This window comes from Haliotis rufescens, unplaced genomic scaffold (assembly GCF_023055435.1).
Source record: "Haliotis rufescens isolate VD_foot unplaced genomic scaffold, xgHalRufe1.0.p SCAF_35, whole genome shotgun sequence".
In the NCBI taxonomy this organism is placed as follows: Eukaryota; Metazoa; Mollusca; class Gastropoda; order Lepetellida; family Haliotidae; genus Haliotis; species Haliotis rufescens.
The window spans coordinates 3,531,555-3,548,261 of NW_025964057.1; the positions used below are offsets into that span (position 1 = coordinate 3,531,555).

At 44.3% G+C, this 16,707-nt stretch overlaps 1 protein-coding gene across 1 annotated transcript in view; it reads left to right on the forward strand.

Moving 5' to 3' along the window:
• LOC124134454 (ceramide phosphoethanolamine synthase-like) overlaps positions 1-16,707 on the forward strand; it is a 40,330-nt gene that overhangs the window by 12,112 nt on the left and 11,511 nt on the right. Inside the window, exon 2 of the mRNA XM_046499288.2 lies at positions 13,878-14,000. Within this exon, the coding sequence (XP_046355244.2) occupies positions 13,878-14,000 (123 nt within the window). The remainder of the gene's footprint in view (positions 1-13,877; positions 14,001-16,707) is intronic.

The following is a 16,707-nucleotide window of genomic DNA, read 5'->3' on the forward strand; positions in this document are numbered from 1 at the left end:
GCCACTTATTTCGAATATTTATGAATATGCTATCATGTATATTTACATACCCTGTACCTAAAAATATCCATAACAACATACATGCATAGATTTCTTTCAATGACAACACTCTGATAATATTTAATTTGATAGTATTGTTCTCACTGGTCATTGTCGCATTTGAGCAGATACTAGTACCTGGATAAGCATGATAAGTGCAGTATATAAATGTATAATTTATTAATAATTAACAAGCCATGTCAAATAAATTGTGATGTTTTTGTTTCACTGAATATAATAAATACTACATAAACTGCTGACTTGTTATTGTTATTGCGAATTAATATTCGTATTCGTTACCCTATATTCGTGATATGAATCGTATTCGCCTCATAGTGTATTCGTTGCAGCCCTAATGCTCATTATGTCAATCACTGTATTGTCTGGCCCAGGCTTGATAATTAACAGAAAGCAGATGTATAGCTTGATTTAGCAGAGTGTCGTAGATTGCATTAATCGAAGTTTCTAAGCTGACATTGATCTCAAAACCTGCAATCTGACAGCAAATCTGTGAAGTGGGTCAACTGACACCATTCCACCTAGACATTGAAGAAAACAGGTGCGGTGTCAGTGTTGTCAACACTTTGTCAATCGTGTACACTAGTCTGCAACTTTGACCACTAGTCTGAACCCCAAGTCTGGTAAAATTCTGTTCGGTCAAGTAAGCTAAAAAATTACCCTTCAAGCCATGTTCAGGCAAGAAGTCTCAAACGTGTAAGTCAGACTGCTGGACTTAATTCTTTAACATGTGTATACATGTTTATTGTGCTTAAAATAGATATGTCTACAGCTGGGTTTTATCACTGTTTTGTATCACTGTCCTTTGTTGGCAGGGTTTTATTGGCTATAGTATAAAGTGAGTACCAGGGTACTTGATCTTGTCACAGTGTAACTGAAATACTGTCAAGGTTACCCTGTGTGGCCAGATAAGAGATAACCCATATTTCTGTAGACGCTGATAGTAACCCAGAGCTCCAGATAAGCTTTTGCTGTTGTGGGTATTCTACCCATGCATTTTAAATCATTGGGTATCAGTAATTCTATCTGGGTATTCAAATTTCTGTTACCCACTAGTTTTTACACATGTGGGTATTTAAGTTAAATATTTAAAAACACTATTCATCTTGTCCCTGCAAACTGGTGTCGTGTGGGTTCGAGAGCTTCATAGGACTCAAAAATACCACGATGATTCAACAAGAAAGTGTGATGGCAAATGATCATGATGTAACTGTCATCGTGGAGATTGGCAAGGTTGACGGAATGCCCGTTTATAACTTCAAAATAAGTTGCTGATTTGCTAATCGAATATGCAGGGTTACTTCACAATATTTTGATGATTCGGACAAAGTTTATTTTTGTAGCGTATCTGTAATGTTCGTTGCGTATTTGATACGCTTGGATTTTATTTTACTGCATATATCTGCAATTTCTGATGCGTATTTTACGCAGATATGCAGCTTATCTGGAGCTCTGTAACTGTGGCCCAGGTGTTTAGTGTCATTGCCTCCGTTAAATTAGTTTTCTGAATATGTAACTAAGTAGAAATGTATTCCAATTCCTGCCTGAAAGTATGTATTCCTAAGAGCCTGAGGTGTTTACTGGATTAGTGTGAGTGTGTGTATGCATATGGTTGTAGGTGGTGATAGCGTCCGTTAGTTACAGACCAATATCCCTCTTCCAGCCCAACTCAACCAAGATTTACATTGGTTGTACCAGTAATTTATCCCTATGTAATTTGCACAATGTGTCCCAAAGTTCAGTGACAATCTTCAGGACGACTCTATCACTGTCCAAGTCCACAGTCCAAGTCCACAGTCCATGTGGTTAATGTTCGTGTGCTCTTTTTCCCACGCAAATGCTTGTGTGATTCCTGTCAGCAGGTCTCCACTTTGCTAGTCTCTGTGTTAATGAATGGGGTTCAGTGAGACGTAATCCCTTTGCTAGTCTCTCGTGTTAATGTATGGGGTTCACTGAGCCGTAATCCCTTTGCTAGTGACCGCCTCCGTGGTCTTGTGGTAGAGCGTCCGCCCGGAGAGCGGAAGGTCCCGGGTTCGATCCCGGGCCGCGTCATACATAAAGACGTTAAAAGATTGTACTTGTTGTTACCCTGTCTGGCGCTCGGCATTAAGGGGCTAAAACAAGGACTGGTCGGCTCGGAGTCAGTATACTGTGTCTGAGTGGGGTATTCATGTTAAACTGCGGCATGGTATCTCAGTGAGCTAGCACTATAAATCGGCATCAGTCCGGACTAGTACAAGCAACCAAACACACAAATACACGTGCACACACGTCGCTATATAAGTGCAATAATCTTGGACGCGACGTTAAACCCAATTTCACCTCACCTCACCTTTGCTAGTCTCTCGTGTTAATGTATGGGGTTCATTGAGCTGTAATCCCTTTGCTAGTCTCTGTGTTAATGTATAGGGTTCAGTGAGGTGTAATCCCTTTGCTAGTCTCTCGTGTTAATGTATGGGGTTCACTGAGCCGTAATCCCTTTGCTAGTCTCTCGTTTTAATATACGGGGTTCAGTGAGCTGTAATCCCTTTGCTAGTCTCTCGTGTTAATGTATGGGGTTCAGTGAGCTGTCATCCCTTTGCTAGTCTCTCGTGTTAATGTATGGGGTTCAGTAAACTGTAATCCCTTTGCTAGTCTCTCGTGTTAATGTATGGGGTTCATTGAGCTGTAATCCCTTGGTTAGTCTCTGTGTTAATGTATGGGGTTCAGTGAGCTGTAATCCCTTTGCTAGTCTCTCGTGTTAGTGTATGGGGTTCAGTGAGCTGTCATCCCTTTGCTAGTCTCTCGTGTTAATGTATGAGGTTCAGTGAGCTGTAATCCCTTTGCTAGTCTCTCGTGTTATTGTATGGGGTTCAGTGAGCTGTAATGCCTTTGCTAGTCTCTCGTGTTAATGTATGGGGTTCAGTGAACTGTAATCCCTTTGCTAGTCTCTCGTGTTAATGTATGGGGTTCAGTGAGCTGTAATCCCTTTGCTAGTCTCTGTGTTAATGTATGGGGTTCAGTGAGCTGTAATCCCTTTGCTAGTCTCTGTGTTAATGTATAGGGTTCAGTGGGACGTAATCCCTTTGCTAGTCTCTCGTGTTAATATACGGGGTTCAGTGAGCTGTAATCCCTTTGCTAGTCTCTCGTGTTAATGTATGGGGTTCAGTGAGCTGTAATCCCTTTGCTAGTCTCTGTGTTAATGTATGGGGTTCAGTGAGCTGTAATCCCTTTGCTAGTCTCTCGTGTTAATGTATGGGGTTCAGTGAGCTGTAATCCCTTTGCTAGTCTCTGTGTTAATGTATGGGGTTCAGTGAGCTGTAATCCCTTTGCTAGTCTCTGTGTTAATGTATGAGGTTCAGTGAGCTGTAATCCCTTTGCTAGTCTCTCGTGTTAATGTATGGGGTTCAGTGAGCTGTAATCCCTTTGCTAGTCTCTCGTGTTAATGTATGGGGTTCAGTGAGGTGTAATCCCTTTGCTAGTCTCTCGTGTTAATGTATGGGGTTCAGTGAGCTGTAATCCCTTTGCTAGTCTCTGTGTTAATGTATGGGGTTCAGTGAGCTGTAATCCAGAAGAAGGAGAAATTAAAGTATACACTATTTCAGACTTATGTATCACAGGTACATTTATCCATATATAAAAGATAGTCTTAACTTATGTTTATTCACAAAAGTGATTCTGGATTGAAAACTTTTTAAAAATATAAATACATTTATATATCATGTTTATACATGTACACGATGTACATATGTTTTTTTCTATTTTTGCACTTTTTCTGATTATGCAATGCAATATATAATACATTAGTAATAAAAATATAATATGAAGTACTTAAACATACAATATTTATCACATGTACAACGTGTTATTTGTGATAAGACATAAATGCAGTTTATATTTTCATGTAATATAGGGGGCACGGGTGGCCCTGTTGTCTAAGGCGCCACAATTCACTTTGCAGAGTTGTGTCCCTTGGGCACATCAGAAACCTATTGTGTTTCTTGGTTTGTCAGCACCATATTGTGCTGATGGGTTTAAACAAAGTGGTAAACCTCTGAGAACTGCATGACATTGAGCTTTTCTCCCACGTTAGCTGACACACCATGATATAACTGGAAGGATTGATATCATGATATCCATGAAATTTGGATACGATGACATGTATCAACCAAGTCGTCCAATCCTGTTAGTCGCCTTCTACAACAAGCATAGGTTGCTGAAGATACTCATGATTCCTGCAAATGCTCATAATTCCTGCAAATGTCCATAATTCCTCCAAATGCTCATGATTCCTCCGAATGCCCGTGATTCCTCCAAATGCCCATGATTCCTGCAAATGCCCATGATTCCTGCAAATGCTCATGATTCCTACAAATACTCATAATTCCTGCAAATGTCCATAATTCCTCCAAATGCTCATGATTCCTCCAAATGCCCATGATTCCTGCAAATGCCCATGATTCCTGCAAATGCCCATGATTCCTGCAAATGCTCATGATTCCTACAAATGCTCATGATTCCTGCAAATGCCCATGATTCCTGCAAATGCTCATGATTCCTGCAAATGCTCATGATTCCTGCAAATGCTCATGATTCCTCCAAGTGCCCATGATTCCTACAAATGTCAATGATTCCTGCAAATGCTCATAATTCCTACAAATGCTCATGATTCCTGCAAATGCTCATAATTCCTACAAATGCTCATGATTCCTGCAAATGCTCATAATTCCTCCAAATCCCCGTGAATCCTACAAATGCTCATGATTCCTACAAATGCCCATGATTCCTGCAAATGCTCATGATTCCTCCAAGTGCCCATGATTCCTGCAAATGTCCATGATTCCTACAAGTGCCCATGATTCCTGCAAATGTCCATGATTCCTGCAAATGCTCATAATTCCTACAAATGCTCATGATTCCTGCAAATGCTCATAATTCCTCCAAATCCCCGTGAATCCTACAAATGCTCATGATTCCTACAAATGCCCATGATTCCTGCAAATGCTCATGATTCCTGCAAATGCTCATAATTCCTCCAAATCCCCGTGAATCCTACAAATGCTCATGATTCCTACAAATGCCCATGATTCCTGCAAATGCTCATAATTCCTCCAAATCCCTGTGAACCCTACAAATGCTCATGATTCCTACAAATGCCCATGATTCCTGCAAATGTCCATGATTCCTACAAGTGCCCATGATTCCTGCAAATGTCCATGATTCCTGCAAATGCTCATGATTCCTGCAAATGCTCATGAATCCTGCGGGGTGGTCAGGTTACTATATGATAAAGCATTCCGCGTAACACCGAAGAGCCGAGTTTGATTCCCAACATGGGTACAGTGTGTGAAGCCCATTTCTGGTGTCGCCTGCCATGATATTGCTGGAGTATTGCTAAAAGCGGCGTAAAACTATACTCACTCACTCACTCACTCATGATTCCTGCAAATACTTGTGATTCCTGCAAACACTCCTGCAAGTGTTCTTGAGGCTTGTTTTGGTAAACATCAGCAATCCTGAACCTCAATCAACTAATGCCAGGTAACTGTTTTAATGGAATTGTCTGTCTCCAGAGCTGAGTAGACCGCCTCCAGTCAATCTAAATAATTGATAGTTTTATCTGTTGATATTATTGACAGGATTATGTCAGCATCATCCGCATTAGAGCGGACACGGCCTCAACTGATGAGCATTCCATTGTCTCCCATGATTTGTTACTGAAGTGACCTTCTTGAGGCGGATTGATAACCCCTCACATGCCATAGAATGTAACCGCAGGCTGGCATCACATGTTCCTAATGTTTCTGTGATTCAATACATGTACACGAGTCTCAGTCTCCCTATCTCAGTCTCCCAGTCTCAATCTCCATGTTTCAATCTCCCTGCCTCAGTCTACCTGTTTCAATCTCCCAGTCTCAGTTTCCCAGTCTCAGTCTCCCTGTCTCAGTCACCCAGTCTCAGTCTCAGTCTCCCAGTCTCAGTCTCCCTATTTCAATCTCCCAGTCTCAGTCTCCCTGTTTCAATCTCCCAGTTTCAGTCTCCCTATCTCAGTCTCCCTGTCTCAGTCTCCCAGTCTCAGTCTCCCTGTCTCAATCTCTCAGAATCAGTCTCAGTCTCCCAGTCTCAGTCTCCCAGTCTCAGTCTCCCTGTCTCAATCTCTCAGTCTCAATCTCCCAGTCTCAGTCTCAATCTCCCAGTCTCAGTCTCCCTATTTCAATCTCCCAGTCTCAGTCTCCCTGTTTCAATCTCTCAGTCTCAGTCTCCCAGTCTCAGTCTCCCAGTCTCAATCTCCATGTTTCAATCTCCCTGCCTCAGTCTACCTGTTTCAATCTCCCAGTCTCAGTTTCCCAGTCTCAGTCTCCCTGTCTCAGTCACCCAGTCTCAGTCACCCAGTCTCAGTCTCCCTATTTCAATCTCCCAGTCTCAATCTCCCAGTCTCAGTCTCCCAGTGTCAGTCTCAATCTCCCAGTCTCAGTCTCCCTGTCTCAATCTCTCAGTCTCAGTCACCCAGGCTCAGTCTCAGTCTCCCAGTCTCAGTCTCAGTCTCCCAGTCTCAGTCTCCCTATTTCAATCTCCCAGTCTCAGTCTCCCTGTTTCAATCTCCCAGTCTCAATCTCCCTGTCTCAGTCTCCCAGTCTCAGTCTCCCTGTCTCAATCTCTCAGTCTTCCAGTCTCAGTCTCCCAGTCTCAGTCTCCCTGTCTCAATCTCTCAGTCTCAGTCACCCAGTCTCAGTCTCAATCTCCCAGTCTCAGTCTTCCTGTCTCAGTCTCCCAGTCTCAGTCTCCCTGTCTCAATCTCTCAGTCTCAGTCTCCCAGTCTCAGTCTCCGTTTCAATCTCCCAGTCTCAGTCTCCCTGTCTCAATCTCTCAGCCTCGGTCTCCCAGTCTCAGTCTCCCTGTTTCAATCTCCCAGTCTCAGTCTCCCTGTTTCAATCTCCCAGTCTCAGTCTCCCAGTTTCAGTCTCCCAGTTTCAGTCTCCCTGTTTCAATCTCCCAGTCTCAGTCTCCCAGTCTCAGTCTCCCTGTTTCAATCTCCCAGTCTCAGTCTCCCAGTCTCAGTCTCCCTGTTTCAATCTCCCAGTCTCAGTCTCCCAGTTTCAGTCTCCCTGTCTCAGTCTCCCTGTCTCAGTCTCCCAGTCTCAGTCTCCCTGTTTCAATCTGCCAGTCTCAGTCTCTCAGTCTCCCTGTCTCAGTCTCCCAGTCTCAGTCTCCCTCTCTCAGTCTCCCTGTCTCAGTCTCCCTGTCTCAGTCTCCCAGTCTCAGTCTCCCTGTTTCAATCTCCCAGTCTCAGTCTTCCTGTTTCAGTCAAACAATATCTCGGATATGCCGCCATCATCTGGGGCTGTGACAAGGGCGTTATCTCCAGACTTAATAGCGACATCAATAATGGGTTAATTAGGGCTATTCGCGTAGTGCGGGGACGCAATTCAAATGTCAGTCCTGGTAACCAGGTCCTGCCTGAAAGTATGTTGTAACCGAATACTAAACAACAATAATTTTTATAGTACTTATGACAGTGTCTTGCGTATGTGGCCTAAAATCCACCTGGTATTTAAACACAATTACATCATTTTAAAAGATCCCCTTTCCTATACACTTTCATATACATAACATAACTTCACAACACTACTTCACAACACTACTTCACAACACAACTTCACAACACTACTTCACAACACAACTTCACAACACTACTTCACAAAACAACTTCACAACACACCTTCAACATGCGCAAATAACCTTATTCATTCATCTACTGATATGTCATAAATCTAATGGCACTGTGTGCACTCTTTTTCAAACATTATGTATGAATTCTCTACATATACCGTATTCGACGTAATAAGCGCCCAGGGCGCTCTCAAAATTAGAAAGAGGGGGCTCTTATTAGAATATCATTTTGGTGAAAGAGTTGAAAGATTGTACATTTTGTGGTTTAGGCTGACAGCCTGAAATGATACAAAAGAAAAGTCTGTGGGTATTAGACACGCCAGATATATTTTTCAAGAATTTAATTTCCTGTAATTAAGGGTGCATATAACACATGAGTGAGTGAGTGAGTGAGTTGGGTTTAACGCCGCTTTTAACAATATTCCAGTTATATCGCGGCGTTATAACACACAAAGGGTGCTAATTGGGATTGTTCACTAGCCAAGATATTAGCAAATATTGCCGTGGGCGCTTATTACGTCGAATACGGTATTCATACATATACTAGTATGCATTTATGGATGTGAATACTTGAGATATGCCCTCTCATACACATATCATGACATGAGACCAGGTATACACAGACTCCGCGCACAGCCACTTCAACATTGAAGGGTTTCAGTGAATATACCCACACACATTACAATGATAGGGCATATGTCTGGGATTATGCATGAAATCAGACTTTGAATGTAGCATGCATGTGGCACTCAGGCCCCCATGAAATGGTTTACCCCTTTGTAAAGACGCATTTCAAATCTTATCAACAGCCACCCATAAGGAATGAATATGCCAGTGTTGACCCTAAATGTCACAAGGAAGAATTACTTGATTGTTGGGTTTAAGTACCAGGAGGAGGTCGATTCGTTATAGATTTTTAACTTGAGGTTGAAATGATAGGATTGCTTGTGAAGGAATAAGGTTTTGGTAATATGCCAGGTCTTTGTACCCTACACGACAAGGGATATCAATCGATGACCAGTTGATTCTATTTCTTGTTCACCTCGATGGAGAGGCGTTGATCAAGCACACTAATCCTAATGTAGACTACCCAGACGACAACCCCTGCCCCAGTGTAGTGTCAGGGTTGTAGAGATTATGCTTTCATCATGGCGCACCTCGAGATGGCAGGTAATCAATGTCGGCTGCATGATTGACCTGCGGAAACAGAGTGACAATTGCCAATTATGAAATTGCACATGATAATCGACATATGATGGCGTTTTGTCTGTACAGATATGGCCCCAGACAGATGTCGTGATTGACCCGACACACATGGGACACAAGAAGCAGGTTGTAGGGCCATCTATTTGATAATCTCGCTCGTGTGTTGGGGAGAGATGTCAAGTGATCGATTTTTTAATTTTTTGGGGGGTGAACCTCGTTCATCACCCAGTCACCCACAAGCCCCAACACCTACCACATCTACCAAATGCACTCACATGTACCCAGACATTCCCACCCACCCCCAACACCTACCCAATCCCACTCACCCCCGACACCACCACCCCACCCGCACCCCCACCACCCCACCACCCCACCCCCACAGCCCAACACCACTCACCCCCCCCCCCCCCCCAACACAACACTCTTGAGGGATCTCTGGAATATTGCTAAAAGCGGTATAAAATAATACTCACTCGCTCACTCTCTTGACAGAGCAACTTTGACTTGACAAATCTTTTTCTATACTGCGGACCAGGATTTGAAACTGTAATTTAACTATAACTCCAGCATGCCTCCTTAGATCTGGTTGTATTATACGTTTGACGTGTTTGAATGCTATCAGGTTTTTAGGTTATCTGTGCATAGGTAGTTACACTAGTGCAGGAAATATGCGAACCTTAATCGATTTAACAGTGGTCGGTAAGGCTGATCGTTTAGTTTAATCAATCAAATACTTGTGCAACAGCCTGAATGCAGTTAGTTACCGAGTGGCCACCTGTAATGTTGAATGTCATACATTGATCGATACCTGGGGACCATGGCTGGCTATGTTCTCGTACCAGGTCAGGCTACAGGACGGGCAGGCTATGGGACGGGCAGGCTACGGGACGGGCAAGCTACGGGACGGGCAAGCTACGGGACGGGCACATGTTACCATGGCCTGAAGCTTTATCGAGACACTCATCTACTTACTCAATGTTTTATTTCATCACGTCCCTTGCCAGCCATCTCAAGGCCCCAATACCGACCATCCTTTTTGAATGCCTTGATATCGACATACACTGACTGAGCACTAGTTCATATTAAACTGTAAAAATTACATGAATAACTTGGCATTTTAATATTCTAAAGTGAATGCCGTTATGCTTCACTTAAAGAAAGCTGCTAGTTTGTAGTGTGTGAGGTGATATTTGAGCCAGTGTGGGGATGTCCTGACATATATACTTGCATAGACACCTGTCACATCTGTAGCTGCATTAGCAGATATCCAATAGGCCCCGGTGAAACATATATCAGCTATATGATGATCTCTGTATGATGTGTATCGTAACCCTGAATCTCCATGTAATGCACTCTGTATGATGTGTATCGTGGCCCTGAATCTCCCCACGTGATGCACTCTGTATGATGTGTATCGTGGCCCTGAATCTCCCCACGTGATGCACTCTGTATGATGTGTATCGTAGCCCTGAATCTCCAGGTGAGGCACTCTGTATGATGTGTATCGTAGCCCTGAATCTCCCCATGTGAGGCACTCTGTATGATGTGTATCGTAGCCCTGAATCTCCAGGTGATGCACTCTGTATGATGTGTATCATAGCCCTGAAACTCCCCACGTGAGGCACTCTGTATGATGTGTATCATAGCCCTGAATCTCCAGGTGAGGCACTCTGTATGATGTGTATCATAGCCCTGAATCTCCAGGTGAGGCACTCTGTATGATGTGTATCCTAGCCCTGAATCTCCCCACGTGAGGCACTCTGTATGATGTGTATCGTGGCCCTGAATCTCCAAGTGAGGCACTCTGTATGATGTGTATCATAGCCCTGAATCTCTCCACGTGATGCACTCTGTATGATGTGTATCATAGCCCTGAATCTCCCCACGTGAGGCACTCTGTATGATGTGTATCATAGCCCTGAATCTCCAAGTGATGCACTCTGTATGATGTGTATCATAGCCCTGAATCTCCAGGTGATGCACTCTGTATGATGTGTATTGTAGCCCTGAATCTCCCCACGTGAGGCACTCTGTATGATGTGTATCGTAACCCTGAATCTCCAGGTGATGCACTCTGTATGATGTGTATCGTAGCCCTGAATCTCCAGGTGAAGCACTCTGTATGATGTGTATCATAGCCCTGAAACTCTCCACATGAGGCACTCTGTATGATTTGTATCGTAACCCTGAATCTCCAGGTGATGCACTCTGTATGATGTGTATCATAGCCCTGAATCTCCCCACGTGAGGCACTCTGTATGATGTGTATCGTAGCCCTGAATCTCCCCACGTGAGGCACTCTGTATGATGTGTATCATAACCCTGAATCTCCAGGTGAGGCACTCTGTATGATGTGTATCGTAGCCCTGAATCTCCACGTGAGGCACTCTGTATGATGTGTATCGTAGCCCTGAATCTCCCCACGTAATGCACTCTGTATGATGTGTATCATAGCCCTGAATCTCCACGTGAGGCACTCTGTATGATGTGTATCGTAGCCCTGAATCTCCACGTGAGGCACTCTTTATGATGTTTATCATAGCCCTGAATCTCCCCACGTGAGGCACTCTGTATGATGTGTATCGTAGCCCTGAATCTCCATGTGAGGCACTCTGTATGATGTGTATCGTAGCCCTGAATCTCCATGTAATGCACTCTGTATGATGTGTATCGTAGCCCTGAATCTCCATGTAATGCACTCTGTATGATGTGTATCGTAGCCCTGAATCTCCACGTGAGGCACTCTGTATGATGTGTATCGTAGCCCTGAATCTCCACGTGAGGCACTCTGTATGATGTGTATCGTAGCCCTGAATCTCCATGTAATGCACTCTGTATGATGTGTATCGTAGCCCTGAATCTCCACGTGAGGCACTCTGTATGATGTGTATCGTAGCCCTGAATCTCCCCTCGTTATGCGCTCCGTATGATGTGTATCGTAGCCCTGAATCTCCCCACGTGACGCACTCTGTATGATGTTTATCATAGCCCTGAATCTCCCCACGTGAGGCACTCTGTATGATGTGTATCGTAGCCCTGAATCTCCATGTGAGGCACTCTGTATGATGTGTATCGTAGCCCTGAATCTCCACGTGAGGCACTCTGTATGATGTTTATCATAGCCCTGAATCTCCCCACGTGATGCACTCTGTTTGATGTGTATCATAGCCCTGAATCTCCCCACGTGAGGCACTCTGTATGATGTGTATCGTAGCCCTGAATCTCCATGTAATGCACTCTGTATGATGTGTATCGTAGCCCTGAATCTCCATGTAGTGCACTCTGTATGATGTGTATCGTAGCCCTGAATCTCCCCAAGTGATGCGCTCCGTATGATGTGTTTCGTAGCCCTGAATCTCCCCACGTGATGCACTCTGTATGATGTGTATCATAGCCCTGAATCTCCACGTGAGGCACTCTGTATGATGTGTATCGTAGCCCTTAATCTCCATTTGAGGCACTCTGTATGATGTGTATCGTAGCCCTGAATCTCCATGTGAGGCACTCTGTATGATGTGTATCGTAACCCTGAATCTCCATGTTAGGCACTCTGTATGATGTGTATCGTAGCCCTGAATCTCCCCACGTGAGGCACTCTGTATGATGTGTATCGTAGCCCTGAATCTCCAGGTGAGGCACTCTGTATGATGTGTATTGTAGCCCTGAATCTCCACGTGAGGCACTCTGTATGATGTGTATCATAGCCCTGAATCTCCATGTGAGGCACTCTGTATGATGTGTATCGTTGCCCTGAATCTCCACGTGAGGCACTCTGTATGATGTGTATCATAGCCCTGAATCTCCAGGTGATGCACTCTGTATGATGTGTATCGTAGCCCTGAATCTCCCCACGTGAGGCACTCTGTATGATGTGTATCGTAGCCCTGAATCTCCATGTGAGGCACTCTGTATGATGTGTATCGTAGCCCTGAATCTCCATGTGAGGCACTCTGTATGATGTGTATCGTAACCCTGAATCTCCCCACGTGAGGCACTCTGTATGATGTGTATCGTAGCCCTGAATCTCCATGTGAGGCACTCTGTATGATGTGTATCGTAGCCCTGAATCTCCACGTGAGGCACTCTGTATGATGTGTATCGTAACCCTGAATCTCCCCACGTGAGGCACTCTGTATGATGTGTATCATAGCCCTGAATCTCCCCACGTAATGCACTCTGTATGATGTGTATCGTAGCCCTGAATCTCCCCAAGTGAGGCACTCTGTATGATGTGTATCGTAGCCCTGAATCCCCATGTGAGGCACTCTGTATGATGTGTATCGTAGCCCTGAATCTCCATGTTAGGCACTCTGTATGATGTGTATCTTAGCCCTGAATCTCCATGTGAGGCACTCTGTATGATGTGTATCGTAACCCTGAATCTCCCCACGTGAGGCACTCTGTATGATGTGTATCGTAGCCCTGAATCTCCATGTGAGGCACTCTGTATGATGTGTATCGTAGCCCTGAATCTCCACGTGAGGCACTCTGTATGATGTGTATCGTAACCCTGAATCTCCCCACGTGAGGCACTCTGTATGATGTGTATCATAGCCCTGAATCTCCCCACGTAATGCACTCTGTATGATGTGTATCGTAGCCCTGAATCTCCCCAAGTGAGGCACTCTGTATGATGTGTATCGTAGCCCTGAATCCCCACGTGAGGCACTGTGTATGATGTGTATCGTAGCCCTGAATCTCCACGTAACGCATGTTTCCGTTACATGTCCACAATTACCTTCAAGGAGAAACACTTGACTCATGTGAATGGCTGGTGTTGTTTCTGCAAACCACAGATTATACAGCAATATACAACAAAATGCACAAACTGCTTTTAAAATCGCCCAAATCAATTTGTAAACATTGACCTTTTACACTTTAGCTTGTAGGCAAAATGTTTGCATTATTTGCGTAAAACCATACTTACTCACTCACTCACTCACTCTTCTCTCTGTCTTCTCCAGGAACTCCAGACAGCAACGTTACATTCTTGGTTCACGTGGTGCATCATCTTGTTTTGGCGCCTCCTCCAAGGGCAGCAACTCCTTCAGTACCTCGTGGTGGCTGTCTGTATAGATAAAGTTTGGGTAAGTAGAAATCTCTTTCAGTCTTTGTTCTTCATTTTCAACATGCCCGAATATTACGTATGATGAAATTCCACACGAGACCTAGACTAACATCTAGTCTCTGAAATGAACATATCTTACTGAAAAAAAACAGTTATCTTAATAAAAATATGATAAAAAGGAGCCCAGAGAATCTCTTCATTTTCCTCATACTGCAGGCATCTATTCTTGCCGAAACATTATAGACTTGCATGGGCTGTATTGGATATATTTGTATCAGGGTCCGTAAGACAGACTACATGAGACCTTACTTTGTGTTTCATGCATTGGTCATGATATACCTGTGACTTATAGTTGATCGGTTACATACATGAGACCACTCCGATATGACTCGCCATGATATACCTGTGACTTATAGGTGATCGGTTAAACACATGAGACCACTTCAGTCTGACATGCCATGATATACCTGTGACTTATAGGTGATCGGTTAAACACATGAGACCACTTCAGTCTGACATGCCATGATATACCTGTGACTTATAGGTGATCGGTTAAACACATGAGACCACTTCAGTCTGACATGCCATGATATACCTGTGACTTATAGGTGATCGGTTAAACACATGAGACCACTTCAGTCTGACATGCCATGATATACCTGTGACTTATAGGTGATCGGTTAAACACATGAGACCACTTCAGTCTGACATGCCATGATATACCTGTGACTTATAGGTGATCGGTTAAACACATGAGACCACTTCAGTCTGACATGCCATGATATACCTGTGACTTATAGGTGATCGGTTAAACACATGAGACCACTTCAGTCTGACATGCCATGATATACCTGTGACTTATAGGTGATCGGTTAAACACATGAGACCACTTCAGTCTGACATGCCATGATATACCTGTGACTTATAGGTGATCGGTTAAACACATGAGACCACTTCAGTCTGACATGCCATGATATACCTGTGACTTATAGGTGATCGGTTAAACACATGAGACCACTTCAGTCTGACATGCCATGATATACCTGTGACTTATAGGTGATCGGTTAAACACATGAGACCACTTCAGTCTGACACGCCATGATGTAACTGAAATACTGTTCAAACTGGCATCAAACCCAACTGGACCCGTGAAAATCAGGGATAGAATAGGTCTTCAGCAACCCAAGCTTGCCGTAACAGGCGACCATGTTTGTCTGGACTGACAGGATCGGGTGGTCAGGCTCAGGATTTGGTTGATGCATGTCAGCATATCCCAATTGCCTAAATCAGTGTTCATGATATCAATCACCGGATTGTCTGGTCCAGACTTGATTATTTACAGACTGCGTGCAGCGTTAAGCAACAAACAAACAAACCCAACTCACTCATTGAGATGGTGCATTTGTGTGTCTTCACCAATAACTACTTCGTTGTATGCATTAATAAAGGATTGATTTAAGATCTATGACATCAGTTGTTGCATCATCATTGGCGTGTATGGGTGGAGATGGGGGTGGGTGGGGGGAGATGGGGGTGGGTGGGGGGACTTACATTACACTCACTCTCTCTCCAAATCTGATTGTCCATTTGTGTATTTGCCCTGTACCAAGCCACATCAGATTGCAATGCTTCCTTCAATCACTGGATTGTCTGGTCCAGACTTGATTATTTACAGACCGCCTTCATATAGCTGGAATATTGCTGAGTGTGGCGTTAAACAACAAACAAACCAAACCAAACCAAACCTTCCTTCAACTAGGACTAGTGGTGACATCTTGCCTCCAGGCAGGCAATCAAATGGGATATTATGAAAATATAGATGTAATTAAGACGTTCGTAATATGTTTATAAATTGTGTAAAGTGATCTGGAAAAATATGTGGGACGCCAGACAGAAAGGAAATTACATTTGAATGACACACATGGTGCATTCTACCATTTTTCCATTTCCATAATTCACTTTGTCAAGGGACATTGAGACAACAAATACAGTGTATGCAAGCTATGAATGTTAACCACGACACCAGGCTAGCCTATCAGAAAATAATATTCTTTGTGGAATATTGCCAGGTACTCTTTCTAAAGAATATACAGGGGAACTTGCTGTGGTTGAATATTTGTGTTGTAACAGTGCATGTGCCTGTGGGTCAGACTGGGCAATAATGGGACAACTGGACCTGTGGGGGTGGCGGGGCTATAAAGGGACAACTACACCTGTGGGGGTAGCGGGGCTATAAAGGGGCAACTGGACATGTGGAGGTGGCGGGGCTTTAAAGGGGCAACTGGACCTGTGGGGGTGGCGGGGCTATAAAGGGGCAACTAGACCTGTGGAGGTGGCGGGGCTATAAAGGGGCAACTAAACCTGTGGGGGTAGCGGGGCTATAAAGGGGCAACTGGACATGTGGAGGTGGCGGGGCTATAAAGGGGCAACTAAACCTGTGGGGGTAGCGGGGCTATAAAGGGGCAACTAAACCTGTGGGGGTGGCGGGGCTATAAAGGGGCAACTAAACCTGTGGAGGTGGCGGGGCTATAAAGGGGCAACTAAACCTGTGGGGGTGGCGGGGCTATAAAGGGGCAACTGGACCTGTGGGGGTGGCGGGGCTATAAAGGGGCAACTAAACCTGTGGAGGTGGCGGGGCTATAAAGGGGCAACTAAACCTGTGGGGGTAGCGGGGCTATAAAGGGGCAACTAAACCTGTGGGGGTAGCGGGGCTATAAAGGGGCAAC